Raw genomic sequence first — 19523 nt, forward strand, 5'->3', positions numbered from 1 at the left:
GTACTTTCTGCTGTACTACATCTCAGAGGTACATGTTGTACTTTATACTGTACTACATCTCAGAGATACATATTGTACTTTATACTGAACTACATCTCAGAGGTATATATTGTTCTTTATGCTGTACTACATCTCAGAGGTACATATTGTACTTTTTACTGTACTACATCTCAGAGGTACATGTTGTACTTTATACTGTACTACATCTCAGAGGTACATGTACTTTATACTGTACTACATCTCAGAGGTACATATTGTACTTTTTACTGTACTACATCTAAGAGGTACATGTTGTACTACATCTCAGAGGTACATATTGTACTTTATACTGTACTACATCTCAGAGGTATATATTGTACTTTATACTGTACTACATCTCAGAGGTATATATTGTACTTTTTACTGTATTACATCTCAGAGGTACATATAGTACTTTATACTGTACTACATCTCAGAGGTACATGTTGTACTTTATACTGTACTACATCTCAGAGGTACATATAGTACTTTATACTGGACTACATCTCAGAGGTACATATTGTGCTTTTTACTGTACTACATCTCAGAGGTACATATTGTACTTTTTACTGTACTACATCTCAGAGGTACATATTGTACTTTCTGCTGTACTACATCTCAGAGGTACATGTTGTACTTTATACTGTACTACATCTCAGAGATACATATTGTACTTTATACTGAACTACATCTCAGAGGTATATATTGTTCTTTATGCTGTACTACATCTCAGAGGTACATATTGTACTTTTTACTGTACTACATCTCAGAGGTACATGTTGTACTTTATACTGTACTACATCTCAGAGGTACATGTACTTTATACTGTACTACATCTCAGAGGTACATATTGTACTTTTTACTGTACTACATCTAAGAGGTACATGTTGTACTACATCTCAGAGGTACATATTGTACTTTATACTGTACTACATCTCAGAGGTATATATTGTACTTTATACTGTACTACATCTCAGAGGTATATATTGTACTTTTTACTGTATTACATCTCAGAGGTACATATAGTACTTTATACTGTACTACATCTCAGAGGTACATGTTGTACTTTATACTGTACTACATCTCAGAGGTACATATAGTACTTTATACTGGACTACATCTCAGAGGTACATATTGTGCTTTTTACTGTACTACATCTCAGAGGTACATATTGTACTTTTTACTGTACTACATCTCAGAGGTACATATTGTACTTTCTGCTGTACTACATCTCAGAGGTACATGTTGTACTTTATACTGTACTACATCTCAGAGGTACATATTGTACTTTATACTGTACTACACCTCAGAGGTACATATAGTACTTTATACTGTACTACATCTCAGAGGTACATGTTGTACTTTATACTGTACTACATCTCAGAGGTACATATAGTACTTTATACTGGACTACATCTCAGAGGTACATATTGTGCTTTTTACTGTACTACATCTCAGAGGTACATATTGTACTTTATACTGTACTACATCTCAGAGGTACATATTGTACTTTATACTGTACTACATCTCAGAGGTACATATTGTACTTTATACTGAACTACATCTCAGAGGTATATATTGTACTTTCTGCTGTACTACATCTCAGAGGTACATGTTGTACTTTATACTGTACTACATCTCAGAGGTACATGTTGTACTTTATACTGAACTACATCTCAGAGGTATATATTGTACTTTCTGCTGTACTACATCTCAGAGGTACATGTTGTACTTTATACTGTACTACATCTCAGAGGTACATATTGTACTTTATACTGTACTACATCTCAGAGGTACATATTGTACTTTCTGCTGTACTACATCTCAGAGGTACATGTTGTACTTTATACTGAACTACATCTCAGAGGTATATATTGTACTTTATGCTGTACTACATCTCAGAGGTACATATAGTACTTTCTGCTGTACTACATCTCAGAGGTACATGTTGTACTTTATACTGTACTACATCTCAGAGGTACATGTACTTTATACTGTACTACATCTCAGAGGTACATATAGTACTTTATACTGTACTACATCTCAGAGGTACATATTGTGCTTTTTACTGTACTACATCTCAGAGGTACATATTGTACTTTTTACTGTACTACATCTCAGAGGTACATATTGTACTTTATACTGTACTACACCTCAGAGGTACATATAGTACTTTATACTGTACTACATCTCAGAGGTACATGTTGTACTTTATACTGTACTACATCTCAGAGGTATATATTGTACTTTATACTGTACTACATCTCAGAGGTACATATAGTACTTTATACTGTACTACATCTCAGAGGTATATATTGTACTTTTTACTGTACTACATCTCAGAGGTACATATTGTACTTTATACTGTACTACATCTCAGAGGTACATATTGTACTTTATACTGTACTACATCTCAGAGGTACATATTGTACTTTATACTGTACTACACCTCAGAGGTACATGTTGTACTTTATGTTGTACTTTATACTTCAGACTTGGAGTTAAAGGTTTCTTCTAAACAGAAACTCTGATTCTTGTCATTAATAAACTTCACATCACAATCAGATGTATTGGCCCACAAAGACCGATGAGTACTACTCTTCCCATGATGCACAGCTCCGCTTTAACGTGATGAACGTGAAGACAGACATGTGACCTCTCGGTGACCCCTGACCGGGTGAAAACCTGGCTCTGTGATTGGCTGTGCAGACTGAACGCGTCACACAGGTGAAGATGGCGGCTCAGGTGTCCGTGCTGCTGCTGCTGAGCGGCTCCGTGCTGCTCGGTCTCTCCTTCGGATCCGGTCTTGACTCTGAGCTCGGGAGGACGGAGCTGCGGCGCGTGCGGAGCCTTGCAGCCCAGTCCGGGTACGGAGGGTGTTGGGCGCGAGCTCTGGAGCACCTGGACACGAGCTGCAGAGACATGACGTCAGAGAGCCAGAGCCGGATGGCGCTGAGTTTCACCTTCTGTCACCTGAGCAGGTAAATTAGTAAATGAATACATCTGTGTATGAAGCATGAGGTCAACAGCATGAATATTAATGAGCTGTTTACATCGTGCATATTAATGAGCTGTTTACATAATGCATACTAATGAGCTGTTTGCATAGTGCATATTAATGCACTGTTTACACTGTGCATATTAATGAGATGTTTACACCGTGCATATTAATGAATTGTTTACACCGTACATATTAATGGTTAACCCTTTTACTTCTGATACTTTACTAGTATTGGCCTGTATGTACTTAAAGTTTGAATATTTGAATGTGCCATCAGGTATCAAGACTACGGTGGCCTGTTGAGTTCATGTTTTTTTACCAAAGTAAATTTATTGCGTGATGAAAAATAATCATCTTTAAACATTCATTTATTTGTTTATAATCACCCGATCAGTTAATTATTTATTTAACTGAAAACGGTCAAATCTACTTTGTCTAATCTAATCAGACAAACTGAAAATGAACTAACGAACTGGTTCAACAGCATCACGATGACGTCATCACAGCGTCACGATGACGTCATGATTTTAACAAACATGCAACAAAAGAAATTGATGATGAATGACAGGTTCATAAATCTTTCTCTCAGCTCTGGCAGAGATTTCCCATCATGCCCTGAGGGGTCAGAGGTCAGCAGGTGTACGGCAGGTATGGACGTCGTGGCCTTCAACACCTACACTGAGTTCTTCACCCACACTCACTCCATCTGTCACTTCCTGCAGTCTGACACCTGGCAGAGTCGAGCTGAGAACACCATGCACAGGTGAGACACCTGTACAGCTCACGTGCACGCAGCTCACGTGCACGCAGGTAACATACAGACTAGGGTTGTCACGATACCAAGATTATGACTTGGATACGATACCTGCCATAAGTATCATGATATCCGATACTTACACATACAATACCGATACAATACCACAAATACGATACGATACTAGTATATTTATCTATAATAGTAATAAATAAAACATCTGTACGGTTCCCTTTTTTACCAGCTTGTTCCTGCCCAGCTTTTTGAACACTTAACAAATGGCATTAATATTAATGTTTAACCTCTTCGCATCTTTTGAGCCTCTCTCATATTTCCGCTGGCTTTCAAACAGCTGAAGGGAACTCTGTCTCTGTGTTGCTGCTGACTCTGCTGGCATCTGTCTGTCTGTCTGTGGGAGTGGGTGGGTAAACAATGCTTCATTTACTTGCATAGTGAGTTTGATATTTTCACTTCATATTTTATCTTAATTCATGGAATGATTATTTTTCCTTAACTAAAAATAAAAAGAATTAGCTCAAGATCCACCCTCAGGCTCCACCAGCATGGAGCCATTCTGCATCAATTGTGTTTCATTTAGTTTCATGTGCATTGTGACCTCATGATCATCGTCCTCAAACTAGGCTAAGGCTACTCGTGTTAGCTGTATATGGGTGAGCTCGGGGGTGTTCATGTTTATAATCACATTTGCTTTGAAAAGTTGGGGGTGTCTGTCTGAAAGGTGCTTTGCCATGTTAGACGTGTTGCCTCCCTTGGTCTGTGTGGCTTTGAAACAGGTTTTGCAGACGGGTCTCTGTATGTCAGTGGGCTTTCCTTCACTGTCTGCAATGTAGCCAAAGTACTTCCAGATTTCACTTCTGGAAACTTTTTTTCCAACAAGCCGAGAACGGTCGGCAAAAGCTCCTGCACTTGATGCATGTCTCCGCTGCTATCACTCGCTGTGAGTGAGCGCTGCCTGTTGCTGTGTGAGCGCTGGGTAGCCCCGCCCCCTTGCAGTCAATGCGTGCAGGCAGCATGACAGGGAGCGGAACAGTGAGTGCGCTCTGATCGCGCTATTTTAATGAAGTATCGATACTAAAAATATGCAAAATCATATCGTTGTTAACGTACGGGTACCGCGGTACCTTTTTAGTATCGATACACCGTGCAACATTAGTACACAGTACACACAGGTCACGTACACAGGTCACGTGTAGCAGTTGTGTACTCTCTCGGTTGCGTTGTGTTTAATTCAGGCACACTTGATATCTTTATGGCTCCAACCAGTCGTTTATTCATAGCACAGCATTTAGCTAGACAGCTCATCTGGTAACAGACAGAACAGCTTCAGTTACTCTCATAGACAACGTCGTGGTCACAAGCTCCGGAACACTGTCAAATTAAAGAGACAAATACTTAAGCGAGTTGTTGTTAGCATGTTACTAATGCTAAATGCTAAATCAGTTAAAACCATTTGCTCTAGAAATTATAAATTAAAACAATTATATGAACAAAAGGGGACTTCTATCTATCTATCTATCTATCTATCTGATATTGAAAGAGATGTTTCACACATGAAAATGATGAGGATTAGCAATAACTTAAATAATATAGTAATACTAGCAACCAATGGCCAGTGATGGCAAGTGGAATCATTAACTCTGTTACACACGCACACACACAGGTTACGTACACACAGGTCATAATTGTACTGACAGGCTTATCAACAGAAGAGTCAAGTGATAGTAATTGTCTGTCTGTGTGTCTCAGGTTGACAGATAGTTCAGCAGGTGTAGCTGAACAGCTTCAGTCCACCAGGCAGATGGCTGAGGATTTACTTGATGCCCAGACTGCTGCCTTACAGGTGCAGCAGGATATCCTGAACAACGGAGAGGAGCTGAGGGTCACCCTGAGAGACTCTACCCAGGGTAAAACACACACACAGACAGACAGACTCTGTCTGTCTGTCTGTCTGTGTCTGTCCCTGTCCCTCTCTCGTCTGTGTCTCGTCTGTGTGTCTGTCTGTGTCTGTCCCTCTCTCGTCTGTCTGTCTGTGTCTGTCCCTGTCTGTCTGTCCCTGTCTGTCTGTCTGTCTGTCTGTCTGTCTGTCTGTCTGTCCCTGTCTGTCTGTCCCTCTCTCGTCTGTCTCTCTCTCCCTCACCTGTCTGTCTGTCTCTCTCTCCCTCACCTGTCTGTCTGTCAGGTCTGCGGGCAGTGTTCTCTGAGCTCAGCAGTGTCTCCAGAGAGCAGCAGGTGTCTCTGTCTGAACTCTTCAACAGAGTTTCCTTCCTGCAGAGTTTCCTCCTGATGGAGGCGAACAGTCTGAGCTCCTGCTGCTACAACGCCGCTGCTCTCTGCACCTCCTTCCTCCTCACCTCCACGCAGCGCTCTTCTCAAGCCAGGTAACTCCTCACCTGCACGTTACGCCAGATAACTCCTCCTCCTCCTCACCTGCACATTCAGCCAGATAACTCCTCCTCCTCACCTGCACATTCAGCCAGATAACTCCTCCTCCTCCTCACCTGCACATTCAGCCAGATAACTCCTCCTCCTCCTCACCTGCACGTTCAGCCAGATAACTCCTCCTCCTCCTCACCTGCACATTCAGCCAGATAACTCCTCCTCCTCCTCACCTGCACATTCAGCCAGATAACTCCTCCTCCTCCTCCTCACCTGCACATTCAGCCAGATAACTCCTCCTCCTCCTCCTCACCTGCACGTTACGCCAGATAACTCCTCCTCCTCCTCACCTGCACATTCAGCCAGATAACTCCTCCTCCTCCTCACCTGCACGTTCAGCCAGATAACTCCTCCTCCTCCTCACCTGCACATTCAGCCAGATAACTCCTCCTCCTCCTCACCTGCACGTTCAGCCAGATAACTCCTCCTCCTCCTCACCTGCACATTCAGCCAGATAACTCCTCCTCCTCCTCACCTGCACGTTCAGCCAGATAACTCCTCCTCCTCCTCACCTGCACATTCAGCCAGATAACTCCTCCTCCTCCTCACCTGCACGTTCAGCCAGATAACTCCTCCTCCTCCTCACCTGCACGTTCAGCCAGATAACTCCTCCTCCTCCTCACCTGCACGTTCAGCCAGATAACAACTCCTCCTCCTCACCTGCACGTTCAGCCAGGTAACTCCTCCTCCTCCTCACCTGCACGTTCAGCCAGATAACTCCTCCTCCTCCTCACCTGCACATTCAGCCAGATAACAACTCCTCCTCCTCCTCACCTGCACGTTCAGCCAGGTAACTCCTCCTCACCTGTGTGCAGGTTGGTGTTGCTGAGTCTAGTGTGTGTAAACTTCTACCTGGAGAGGAAGATCTACCACTTTGTGATGAGCTCTGACCACCCTGAACACAAGCGCATGGTGAGTACATCACACCTGACAGGTGAGCTTCTGAGGTCTGTGTGTCGCTGTTATAAGTGTGTGTGTGTGTGTGTGTGTGTGTGTGTGTGTGTGTGTAGGAGCTGGTCTGTGTGTGTGTGTGTGTGTTGAGGCACTGCATGGTGTGTGTAGCAGTGTGTGTTCTCCTGTATGTGTGTGTTGCGTACAGAGATCCTCTTCATCAGAGTCTACAGCTGCTGCAGCAACTCAGAGAGACACAGAGGAGCCTGAAGGAGGCGCTGCAGCACGCAGGTACACTCACCTATCTGCCTCTCTGACTGTCTGTCTATCTGCCTGTCTCTCTGACCGTCTGTCTGTCTGCAGAGTCTCTGGCGGAGCAACAGAAGAAGAATCATCTGACTGTGAAGGTGATATCAGAAGTGACTCGGGGTACATCTCAAGTCTCTTAATTGTCGTTTCCTCGCTTGAACCGTAAGTTGTTCTGCGCCGCCATATTGACGGCCGTCCCAAAGCTCTAATGTAGCTCTGAGGAGGGAGGAGCGAGGAGGGACCTCGGAGGAGCCTTGAGCGAGGACCCACGAGAACAGACTTCCAGGAAGTCTTTTAACGGCCGACACGCCCCCTCATTGTTCATCAGTCATGTGATTGGACGCTGCAGCCGATCGGACTGACTGACTGAGTTTAACACCAGAGTGAAGACAGATCACAGAATAAACTCTAGTTTATATTTGATTCGGTTTCTGATTCAACATCTGGTTTAAATAAATGTTCATTGTAGTCTGAACAACAAAAGGACCTCAAACAACTTTCTACATTTATTAGAAAGATTTGTGTTTTCATGATCTGATGTTTCCCTCAAAAACTTTATTATGAATACAATTAAAGTCAGAGAGAGCTGAGAGACTAAACACTTTATACATCATTCCTGAGTGTTTGATGAGTTTTATCATTTAAGAGAAACAATAATCATATTCTGGGTTATTTAATAATGACGTCACAGTCACAGTTTCAAAACGTACAGACGCAAATAATTCATAAATAAGACGATCGCATTCCGCCGGTAGAAATGGATCCTGTGCTTATAAACAGAACACAGGACACAGTTTAACAGACTACAGAGAGAAACACCTCTACAGTGGTAATTACTGTGTGTCTTTATTAGTTATTAGTATTATTAGTTACTGTTATTAAGTACAGTGATCATGTGAACACACACTAACTTATCTAAAGTCTCTCCAGCTGTTAAAGCCGACTGACAGCTGATCAGCTGTGATCATCAGCACCGTCATCAGAAACAGACGTCGCTTCACGTGACGCAACTGAGGAAAGGACGTCTCATGTCTCCTAAAACATGTTTCCTCGTTCCTCTCTCCTCGCATGGTTTCCTCCATGCATCCCTGGTGGGAGGGACTAGGACGCAAGGAAAGGACCCAAGTGAGGGAAACGAGGATGCAGTTAAGAGACTTGAGATGTGCCCTCTGTGATATCACAGAGCACAAGGTTACTGACCAATCACATCTCTTCTAGAGGAGGACGAAGAGTAGTAGAAGAAGAGAGGAGATAAAGAGAGGAGGAGGAGGAGGAGAAGAGGAGGAGGAGGAGGAGGAGGAGGAGGAGGAGGAAGAAGAGGTGTGGAGCACGTTGGTGTCGACCAAAGACCAACCAGAACTGTCTCGCCTCTCACACACCGGTCAGTACCTGTCTCGCCTCTCTATCCACATATTTCTGGCCTTGTTGGTATTAACAGTATTTGTGTGTATTTGTACTGCAGGTTGGAGTACTGACAGTATTCTCAGCAGTACGGTGACCTCAGCTGCTGACATCACCCTGCAGCAATACATTACCCACAATGCCTCAGTGCAGAGGCCCTCCTCACAGAATGCCTCAGTGAGAACAGGCAGGCGTCCTCGTGGCTCCTCCTCTGCTCTGGTCTACAGCATCCTGGTGGAGGACAGACAGGTGATTGGTGATTGATTGTCAAACTGTCATATGATTCTGTCGTCACGACGAAAGGAACATTCAACACAGATGAATCCTCTCTGATTGGTTGTTAGAGTGTTTTAGCTCTGACATCACAGCGATGGGGCGTGGCTTCAGAGAGGCATCTGATTGGTCCGCATGTGTTGCTCGTCTTCTCTGTTGGAGTAGATCTCAAATAAATTATGTTGTTGGTGTTACCGTGGTAACCACAGGTGTCACCAAATCAACCATGCATGACCTCTTGTTCTCCTCTCCTGTCTCCTGATTGGTCAGCCTCGTTACAGCCTGAGGAGCAGAAGATCAGATGTTCTCTGAAGAACCGACTCACTTTGTTCTCTGTATGTTTTTATAACTGAATGTTTCAATGAATGTTAATAAAAGTGGATTTTAGATTTTAAACAGAGTGAAGCTGATGTTCAGACTCACGACACCGCAGGAGGTCTAGAGCAGTGGTCCCCAACCACCGGGCCGTGGGTCATTTGGTACCGGGCCACACAGAAAGAATAAATATGATATTATTTCCGTTTTATTGATTATCAGAGTCTGAAAGAAGTTTTATTTTGAAAAATGACCGGATTCTCTCGCAATTTCATCCGCTTGTGTCTCTTGACATGTCAAGACGCTCGTCTCGCTCACGTGATACGTTACCTCAAACATTAAGCCCACAAACTAGCGACAATGATTGAATAAGTTTTGGAGAGCTTCTTTGCAAAGAGGAAAGGCCACTAAGGAGACAGAAGAAGAGCTACAACTTCCAAGAACATGAAAGCTTCATTTAACAGACATCAGGAGTCTGATTAAACATCAGGAGTGATTCTGACGCGCTAAGCCCGCTCTGCAGAACACACAGGAAGATCAGCTGCTGGAGATGGTAAATGACGGTGGGCTTAAAATCAAGGCTGAATATCCTGAGATCGCCACTAAAGCACTGAAACCCTGCTTCCATTAACAACATCCTCTCTGTGAAGCGGGATGTTCTGCAGTGACGGCAATCACAACTAAACGGAGTCGACTGGACATCAGGAACAGACTTCGGGTGTCTTTGTCTCCCTTTACCCCAGATGGACCGTCTCGTTGCAGAGAAACAAGCTCAGGGCTCCACTGATTCAGCCTTATTGTGAGTTGTATTTATTTATGCATTTTATATTTGTTTTCATGCCGATCGTATCATTTTATTTCATCGTGTTTTTCCGCCGCACCTTGAAGGCCGGTCCGTGAAAATATTGTCTGACATGAAACCGGTCCGTGGTGCAAACAAGGTTGAGGACCTCTGATGTAGAGGTTCCACAAACCACCGATTTAATCTAACAGACGACTCCTCTTTAAATATAGAAACAGAGGATCACTTCTAAATCTGTTCGTCCCTGAAAGAACAGATCAGATGTAAAACATCTCATTTCTCTGTGAGAGAAACTCTATTAATAATAATAGTCATTTTTCTATTAAAATGAAATATCAGATCAGCTGACCAATAAACACCTGAGTTCACCTGTTGGACTATTATTATTGTTTTAATGTGTTATGATTTAAGGAGGAACAAAAAGAGTTGAATGTCAGAAACAGGTTCTACAGACATGTTGGTGTACAAACAGCACGTTCTTCTCAGGAACCCAAACCTCCGATCTCTGAGGAGGTGGAGCCCTCTGCTGGCTGAAGAGAATCACACGATCAATAAGTTCATCTCTGCTGCTTCAAACCATCACAAAGGTCTGAAAATACAATCAGCTGACAGAGTAAACTCAACATGCTAACGGAATTTCCCTTCAGTTTTCCTTTTGCTTCAGATTTCATCCTCGGAGAGAAAATGAGAAACAGACCACCGGGAGGAGCAGCTGGTCTGGGATCAGATGTCTGGGCGGAGGAGGAGTTCTGGTGTCGGTCTGCAGTTTACAGCAGATTTTCACACAAAAGCTGCTGAGATAAGAATAACTAAAGTCTGTTTGGACGAACTGACGCTGGAATGAAAGAATCTTTAGAGGAGAAACTAAAGGAGCAGCAGGAGGAGAAATCAGGAAAAGAGAGAAAGTTGAAGGAAAAGTGAAGCTACTTTTTTACTGGAGTCGGCACATTCTGGATTCCTCAGGAGGAAACTGAAGTTTTTCTTCATGTGTTCTTTGTGTCTCTGAGGTGACGATGTCCACGTCTGAAGGAGTGACAGAAGGAGGTAAAGATGGGGGGGTGAAGGAGGGACTGACTTTATGTGATGAATCTCTTGAGGACAGGAAGTGACTCAAAGAAGTGACTTCTCATGTTAGACAAGAAGATCATTAATGAAAGAAACAGTCATCCTTAAAGCTGCATGAACAGAGCGCCGGAGCGGTTGGAGAACAGAGCGGTTGGAGAACAGAGCGGTTGGAGAACAGAGCGGTTGGAGAACAGAGCGGTTGGAGAACAGAGCAGTTGGAGAACAGAGCAGTTGGAGAACAGAGCGCCGGAGCGGTTGGAGAACAGAAAATTTAAATTCTGTCTTATGTAAGTTTTTCCATTTGAAACAATTCCAAGGAAAAACTTTATTCTCTAAATTTCTACTCTTGTTTTTTAAAGTACAAATTTCTTCTTGAAGTCAATTAATTTCTACTTCTGCCTCGGACAGTTTTAGCTTTTAAACCCTTTTTCTTGGCAGTGAAATGTATTTCTGTATCAATGCTTGTATCTTTAGGGTTCTCATGCTTTTAGCTCCATCAGCTGTTATAAACTGCATCACATATCAGATACACAACAAACATGTGACACGTTTTACACACAAAGCACAACGTGTGTGAAGTCGATGCAGCGTCCTCGTTGACCTCCCAGCATGCCGAGCAGCAGCAGAATGTAGATATGAACCAAGAGCTGAGGGTTAAAAATAGACCGTGTGTGTGTGGGGGGGTGGACAACACATAATTATAACGTCGCTGGTTCAATTCCATCCTCGCATCTCCTTAATTAAATCTCGTTAACATAAAACTGTTAACGTCCTTCAAATCAGACGAACAGCTGATCTTTGTACAAAGACACGTCAAGGACACACACACACTCACACTCTCTCTCTCCATTCATAGTTGTCCCGGGGGGATGGGCGAGCAAGCTAGTCTCTGTTTGGGTCACTAGGTCGCTCACTGTTGCTCTAAGGGGGAGGTGTGTGCGTGTGCACGTGCACGCCAGCAGTTTATCTCCTCCCCTGCTGGACGATCAGAGGGTGCGTTTGTTTTTCATTCACCCAGATGTATTGAAATGTTTGGGTGCATTTGTTTTTCACACACAGACGGGTGGAGTTTAACTGTCTCTCAGCACGGACAGTTCAGTAACCTGAGGGTGCGTTTGATTTGTTGTTCTTCAGTAGTGACTCCGTCTTCCTCAGTGAGGGGGGGGGGTGTTTGTTTTAAGTAACACCGACCGGTGGGGGTGTGTTTGATTCGAGCGTAGACGCTGAAGACCTGGAGGGTGTTTGTTTTGGTCACCCATCTGTCTGTCTGCTCTACAGGATCAGCAGCTCTTAAACAGGGGTGTGTTTGATTTTGTTCATCATGACCTGACCCAGCTGTGGGGTGGAGTTACATCAGCTGTGTCTCCGTCTGCAGGTCAGGAGCGCTTGTTCCGCTGCAGGGACCAGCCTGTTGAGCTGTAGGAACACGGTGATGATTCTTTCAGTTTGAAGTAAAACTTTGATCTTCAAACTGACAACAACATCCGTACTGTCTCTTTAAGGACCGGAGGCCTGTTTCACTCGGAGAGGTCAACATAACCTGGTGATGTGGTTTAACTAAACTGGTGATGTGGTTTAACTAAACTGGTTTAACTAACCTGGTGATCTGGTTTAACTCAACTAAACTGGTTTAAATAAACCAGATCCTCTAAACTATGATGCTGCTCATCAATTTATTAAATCAACCAGAATATTTATCTGGTTATAAAATGTTCACATAAAGGGGCGGGGTTAGCAGCAGCTGACCAATCACAGACGAGGACCAGTCTGATGTCAGCAGAGAGTTTTATAATAAAGAGAGAACTATAATTTGAGGTAAATATGAAGAAGTTAAACTAATAAATGTGACTGTGAGACCTGCTCTGCTCCACTCTGACCGTGATGTCATCACTCTAGCCCTGAACATTCCGTGCAATACACACCCATTATAAAATCTGAAACGGACCCAAAATTTTCCTGAAACTTAATCTGTGACTTCATGAAAACTGTGCTAGCTATCAAAATGTCCCTTTGGCTCAATAAAGTGCAGCGTTTTGTCTACGTTTTTTTGTCTACGAAGATGAAGATGATGAAGATGAGGTCTGATCTCGTCTACTTCATAGGCTACATCCCAAGTCTCTTAATTGTCGTTTCCTCGCTTGAACCGGAAGTTGTTCTGCGCCGCCATATTGACGGCCGTCCCAAAGCTCTAATGTAGCTCAGAGGAGGGAGGAGCCATGAGAACAGACTTCCAGGAAGTGTACACACACACATACATACACACATACATACACACACATACATATAAACATACATACACATACATAAACACAAACATACATATAAACATACATACACACACATACATATAAACATACATACACACACATACATATAAACATACATACACATACATAAACACAAACATACATATAAACATACATACACACACATACATATAAACATACAAACACATACATACATATAAACATACATACATAAACACAAACATACATACACATATACACACATACATAAATACACACACATATATACGCACATATCGCTCTTTAATTTGTTGTCAAGGCAACCAAAATGGTGGAGCGAGAGAGACCGCCCCCTCCCCCGCCCCCCCCCCCCCCTCTCTCTCTCCGCTCACACACCGGGCAGCCCTCAGAACCAAACCGAGCGGATCTAACCTCGTTACCCGTCCTGAAGCCGCAGCTCGTCGGTCTGCTGTCGGTCCGTGAGCCGGTCCGGACCGGTCGGTGTGTGTGTGTGTGCGCGTGTTTCTTCCTCGTGCGTGGACCGGGAGAGCCGCTCTCTCTCCCCAACACTCTCTTTAATGACCGGATTCGTGTTCTGCTGCGCGATGTACATGGACAGAAGCAGCCTGCGAGGTGAGTACCGAGTACTGTGTACTGCGTGTACTGCGTGTACATGTACATATCTGCACCGTGTACCCATTTACCTACTGATCGCCTTGCTGCACGAGCGCGTGCACACACACGAGCGCGCGGCGAGCTGCAGCCTCGTCGCACTGCTGCGTCTTCTTCTCGAGTTTTATCTTCATTTATGAGAATAAATCTGCTTATTCATAGTTCATAATACACGCGCTCCCAAAGGGTGTCGTGCACGTGCACACACACTGACCGACATCTCGCCGCAGTGAATGTCGGGTCGTGTGGCATGATGCAGATGTTCGATCCCCAATCACATCTGTTGAAACGCGACCGATCGATGTGATCATTATTATATTTCATAACTAATATTAATGATCCGACCAATGTCAGCTGATCACCATGTTTGATTTCACCAGACAGACAGAATTCAAGCTGCACTGTGTGCGTGCGTGTGTTACTGTGTGTGTGTGTGTGATTTTATTGATCAGCTCTTAATCCATTGATTTGAATCATGGATGCTGATTAAGATGGTGTGAGTGATTAGTGTCGGTTTGTTTCTGCAGACAGATGGACACACACACACACAGTAACACACACACACACAGTAACACACACACACACAGTAACACACACACACACACAGTGTTTTAACCCTTAGAATGGTGTAAATGATAAGATGTGTCCGACATGCTGTCGTTCTGCTCCTCACATGTAGACCTATGATCTGGATCTGATATCAGATCTGGATCTCGTGTTGAATCAAATGGTTCAGACCTCGTCTGGAGGTCTAGTCTGCCATCAGATCCCAGACCTCAAAGACCCTAAAGGTCTCCTAAAGACCCACTAGAACCAAGGAAATAACCTTGAGGACTTTGTGACCACCAAAACCTCTGAGTCCCTGAAGGACCATCAGAACTTCTTGAAGCACGGTCGGTACCAGAACACAGAAACAGCTCAGTGGTTCCACCTCTCATCCAATCAGCGTCTAGTAGCTCACAGATTTCTGCTGACCTTCGGTAGACAGACACAAATGACAGATGTTTTTCTTTTTCATCAGATCATGTGATTTATTGATTGCTGTCAGGATGTAAAGAGCATTTCATCAAATATTACCAACAAAAATGTTTCTGTACAAAACCGGAGCTTTATTTACCCTTTAGAACCACCTGACAGCTCTAGAATCTTCTAACGGATAACTAGAACCATTTACAAGACCCCTTGAACCTCCTGAGTACTAAAACCTCCTCCAGGCTACTATCACCTAGAACTAGAACAAACTTAAGGGCACGTATAACCTCATAAGTAAACACTAGAAACTCATCAGTGAACACTAGAACCTCATCAGAGAACACTAGAACCTCATCAATGAACACTACAACGACATCAATTAACACTAGAACCACATCAATGTAAACTAAAACGTCATAATTGTAAACTACAACCACATCAATGAACACTAGAACCTCATCAATATAAACTACAACCTCCTCAGTGACTACCAGACCCTCATCAATAAACACTAGAACCTCATCGATGAACACTAGAATCACCTTAACGGCATGTAGAACCTCATCAATGACCCCAAGAACATCATCAATGTGAACTAGAACCTGATAAATGAACAATTGAACCTCATCAATAAACAGTAGAACCTCATTGATGAACACAAAAACCTCATCAATGAACACTAGAACCTCGTCAATGGACACTAGAACCTCTTTGATGAACACTAGAACCTCATCAATGAACACTCGAACGTCATTGATGAACACTAGAATCACCTCAAGGGCATGTAGAACCTCATCAATGTATACTACAACCTGATAAATGAACACTAGTACCTCATCAATGAACACTAGAACCTCATCAGTGAACACTAGAACCACATCAATAAACACTAGAACCGCATCAATGGAAAATACAAGCTCATCAATATAAACTACAACCTCCTCAGTGACTACCAGAACCTCATCGATGAACACTAGAATCACCTTAACGGCATGTAGAACCTCATCAATGAACACTAGAACCTTATCAATGACCCCAAAACATCATCAATGTAAACTAGAACCTGATAAATTAACAATAGAACCTCATCAATGAACACTAGAACCTCATCAATAAACACTAGAACCTCATTGATGAACACTAGAATCACCTTAAGGGCATGTAGAACCTCTTCAATGTAAACTAAAACCTGATAAATGAACACTAGAACCTCATCAATGAACACTAGAACCTCATCAATGACCCCAATAACCTCATCAATGAACACTAGAACCTGATCAATGAGCACTAGAACCTCATCAATGAGCACTGGAACATCCTCAGTGATGAGTGGAACTCATTAAAGAACAAGTAGAACCTCCTGTTGCCTCCTCTCTATTTAAAGTAGATACGTTCTACAGTAGAACCAACAGACCATGTTGATTATCACACATCTTTGTTCTAACAGTGTTTATATTCTGAAGTCATTTGTACTCATTTTGACTGAGTGTGTGTGAGTCTGTCTGTCTGCAGAAATAAATCAATGCATCATCCTCTATTTGATTCTATTCTGTACTGTTCAGTAGACTCTGCTGCACCAGCTTTTTCTGCAAAGCAAACTGCTAGCCTTGCTGTAGGAAGGATTCTGGGTAATGTAGTGTGTTGAACCACTGACAGGAGAATAAAAATGACTGACTGTTGGTCTGAACTGAGGAAAATCAGTTTAATGACTGAGACTGCTGTTATTAACAGACCACACACACACAGACACGCACACACACACATACACAGACACACACAGAAACACACACACATCTGCTGTACATTAGCCTGTTGATGTTTTCCCATGACCTCTCCCCTCATGTTCACATCTGTACACACAGCAGCTCCACTACTGTTGCTACTCTGAGTTTAATCTATTGACTTCTATAGTTTCTGTCATTTTTTGTCAATCTGTTTGTTTTATTGTTGTTTTGAGATCATTTTACACTTTTTAGATCAGTAAACAGTCAAATGTGGACATCGTCATGGTGACGTCTCATATCGGTTTGTGGACGTTGTGAACCAAAAGTTCGGAGATTTGTCCGTCGCCATCTTATTTTTTTTCCAACCAGTGAACAGGAAGTGACCATATATGGACTGAGGAGGAGTAATAATAATAATAATACTTTCATTTTGTATAGCTGTTTTCTAAATACCCAAAGACGCTTTACAGGGCAGAGACAAACAGAACAAACAAACAAAGGAAAAAGAAAGACAGAGGAGCAAACAAAACAAACAAACAGAACATTTTGGTAAAAAAGGAAACTGGAGAAGCTGAAGGGTAGGGTGCCGGGTTAGCAGGTGGAGGGTATGGTGCAGGGGTTAGCAGGTGGAGGGTAGGGTGCCGGGTTAGCAGGTGGAGGGTAGGGTGCCGGGTTAGCGGGTGGAGGGTAGGGTGCAGGGTTAGAAGGTGGAGGGTAGGGTGCTGGGTTAGCAGGCGGAGGGTAGGGTGCAGGGTTAGCAGGTGAAGGCGAGGTTGAAGAGGTGGGTTTTGAGGGCTTGTTTGAATGATGATAGGGAGGGATGATAGAGACGATAGGGAGGGAGCCTCACGGATGCGTTTCAGAGGGGAGGTGCAGCAGCTGAGAAGGCCCTGTCACCCCAGGTCCGGCGCTTGGTCCTGATGGTCTTCAGAGTTTTTGCACCGGCGGACCTGAGGCAACGGGTTGGGGCGTGGAGGGGGAGGAGGTCTGAAAGGTAGGGAGGGGCCAGGTTCTTTAGGGCTTTGTAGGTGGTGAGTAGTATTTTGAAGTCTATTCTGTATTTGACCGGGAGCCAGTGGAGGTTGCGAAGGACCGGGGTGATGTGTTCATAGCGGCGGGTGGAAGTGAGCAGTCGAGTGGCAGAATTCTGAACATATTGGAGTTTATTGAGGATTTTGTTGGGAGAACCATTGAGGATGCTGTTGCAGAAGTCGAGTCTGGAGGTTATGAGGGCATGGATGAGAATTTCGGTGGTGGCAGAGGACAGGGAGGGTCGGAGGCGTGCAATGTTCCTGATGTGAAAGAAGGCAGTCTTGGTGATGTGGTTGGCGTGAAAGAGAGGGTGGGGTCGAGGATGATACCGAGGTTGCGGACCTGGGTGGAGGGGGTGACGATGGAGCTATCAATGTTGAGGGAGAAGGGCTGGGCTGAGCGGGTGAGGGAGTTAGGGCCGATGATGAGTATTTCAGATTTATTGCAGTTGAGTTTGAGAAAGTTCTGTTGCATCCATGATTTTATATCAGTGAGACAGGTGGTGAGAGTGGAGTGGGTGACTAGGTGATGGTCTTGGAGGAGAAGTAGAGTTGGGTGTCGTCAGCGTAGCAGTGGAAGTTGAGACCATGACGACGGATGATTTGTCCAAGGGGAAGGATGTAAATGATGAAGAGGAGGGGACCAAGCATGGAACCTTGGGGGACACCGTGGGTGACTGGGGAGGTAGAGGATTTACAGTTGTTTATTGCAATGAATTGATGTCGGTCTGAGAGATATGAGGTGAACCAGGAGAGGGCAGTGCCAGTTATGCCAAGGGAGTACTGGAGACGTGAGAGGAGGATGGAGTGACTTTCTGGTCTTGTGGACTTTCTGAATCAGTGTTCTAATAATAATAATGCATTTTATTTTTAACGCACTTTTCATTAAAAAAATCTCAGAGTGCCACAGAGCCAGTACATAGTTAAAACATAGTTAAAACAAACTATAATAAAATAACTAGTAAGCATAAAAAAAACAGTGAATGAACAGAAACACAAAATAAATAACTGACAGTGATTTAGGTCAGAAACGCCTTCCTGAATAGAAAGGTTTTTAAGCCAGTCTTAACCTCTTAAGCACGACGAAAAATAATTATTCCATGAATTAAGATAAAATATAAAGTGAAAATATCAAACTCACTATGCAAGTAAATGAAGCATTGTTTACCCACCCACTCCCACAGACAGTCAGACAGATGCCAGCAGAGTCAGCAGCAACACAGAGACAGAGTTCCCTTCAGCTGTGTTTGAAAGCCAGCGGAAATATGAGAGAGGCTCAAAAGATGCGAAGAGGTTCAACATTAATATTAATGCCATTTGTTAAGTGTTCAAAAAGCTGGGCAGGAACAAGCTGGTAAAAAAGGGAACCGTACAGATGTTTTATTTATTACTATTATAGATAAATATACTAGTATCGTATCGTATTTGTGGTATTGTATCGAATTCTGGTATCGTAAGTATCGGGTATCGTGATACTTATGGCAGGTATCGTATCCAAGTCATAATCTTGGTATTGTGACAACCCTAGTCTTGAGGTGATAAAGGCGTGGACGAGCTTCTCTGCATCTGACAGGGTTAAAGTGGGGCGGAGT

At 43.5% G+C, this 19523-nt stretch overlaps 2 protein-coding genes and 2 long non-coding RNA genes across 7 annotated transcripts in view; all 4 read left to right on the forward strand.

Moving 5' to 3' along the window:
- Positions 1-2544: 2544 nt before the first annotated feature.
- LOC142932487 (uncharacterized) lies at positions 2545-6349 on the forward strand. Its single transcript, XM_076076362.1, has 5 exons — positions 2545-2999; positions 3609-3782; positions 5541-5698; positions 5974-6172; positions 6268-6349. Exons 1-5 carry the CDS (start codon positions 2752-2754, stop codon positions 6347-6349), a joined length of 861 nt encoding a protein of 286 aa, XP_075932477.1. The 5' UTR covers positions 2545-2751.
- Positions 6350-6765: 416 nt separating this feature from the next.
- LOC142932499 (uncharacterized) lies at positions 6766-7406 on the forward strand. Its single transcript, XR_012947482.1, has 3 exons — positions 6766-6906; positions 7046-7142; positions 7241-7406. It is a non-coding gene; the product is annotated as an uncharacterized LOC142932499 (long non-coding RNA).
- Positions 7407-8715: 1309 nt separating this feature from the next.
- LOC142932498 (uncharacterized) lies at positions 8716-9616 on the forward strand. Its single transcript, XR_012947481.1, has 3 exons — positions 8716-8811; positions 8893-9080; positions 9375-9616. It is a non-coding gene; the product is annotated as an uncharacterized LOC142932498 (long non-coding RNA).
- Positions 9617-13939: 4323 nt separating this feature from the next.
- The window catches only part of fgd1 (FYVE, RhoGEF and PH domain containing 1), a 42694-nt gene continuing 37110 nt past the window's right edge, over positions 13940-19523 (forward strand). For all 4 annotated transcript variants that reach the window (XR_012947483.1, XM_076076374.1, XM_076076375.1 and 1 more), the window contains exon 1: positions 13940-14165. Coding sequence is in view for 3 of the 4 variants with exons in the window: in XM_076076374.1 (XP_075932489.1) it covers positions 14111-14165 (55 nt within the window). In the remaining variant the exon portion in view is untranslated. The remainder of the gene's footprint in view (positions 14166-19523) is intronic.

This window comes from Anarhichas minor, unplaced genomic scaffold (genome assembly GCF_050575085.1).
Source record: "Anarhichas minor isolate MPS153535 unplaced genomic scaffold, ASM5057508v1 ptg000056l, whole genome shotgun sequence".
Lineage (NCBI taxonomy): Eukaryota > Metazoa > Chordata > Actinopteri > Perciformes > Anarhichadidae > Anarhichas > Anarhichas minor.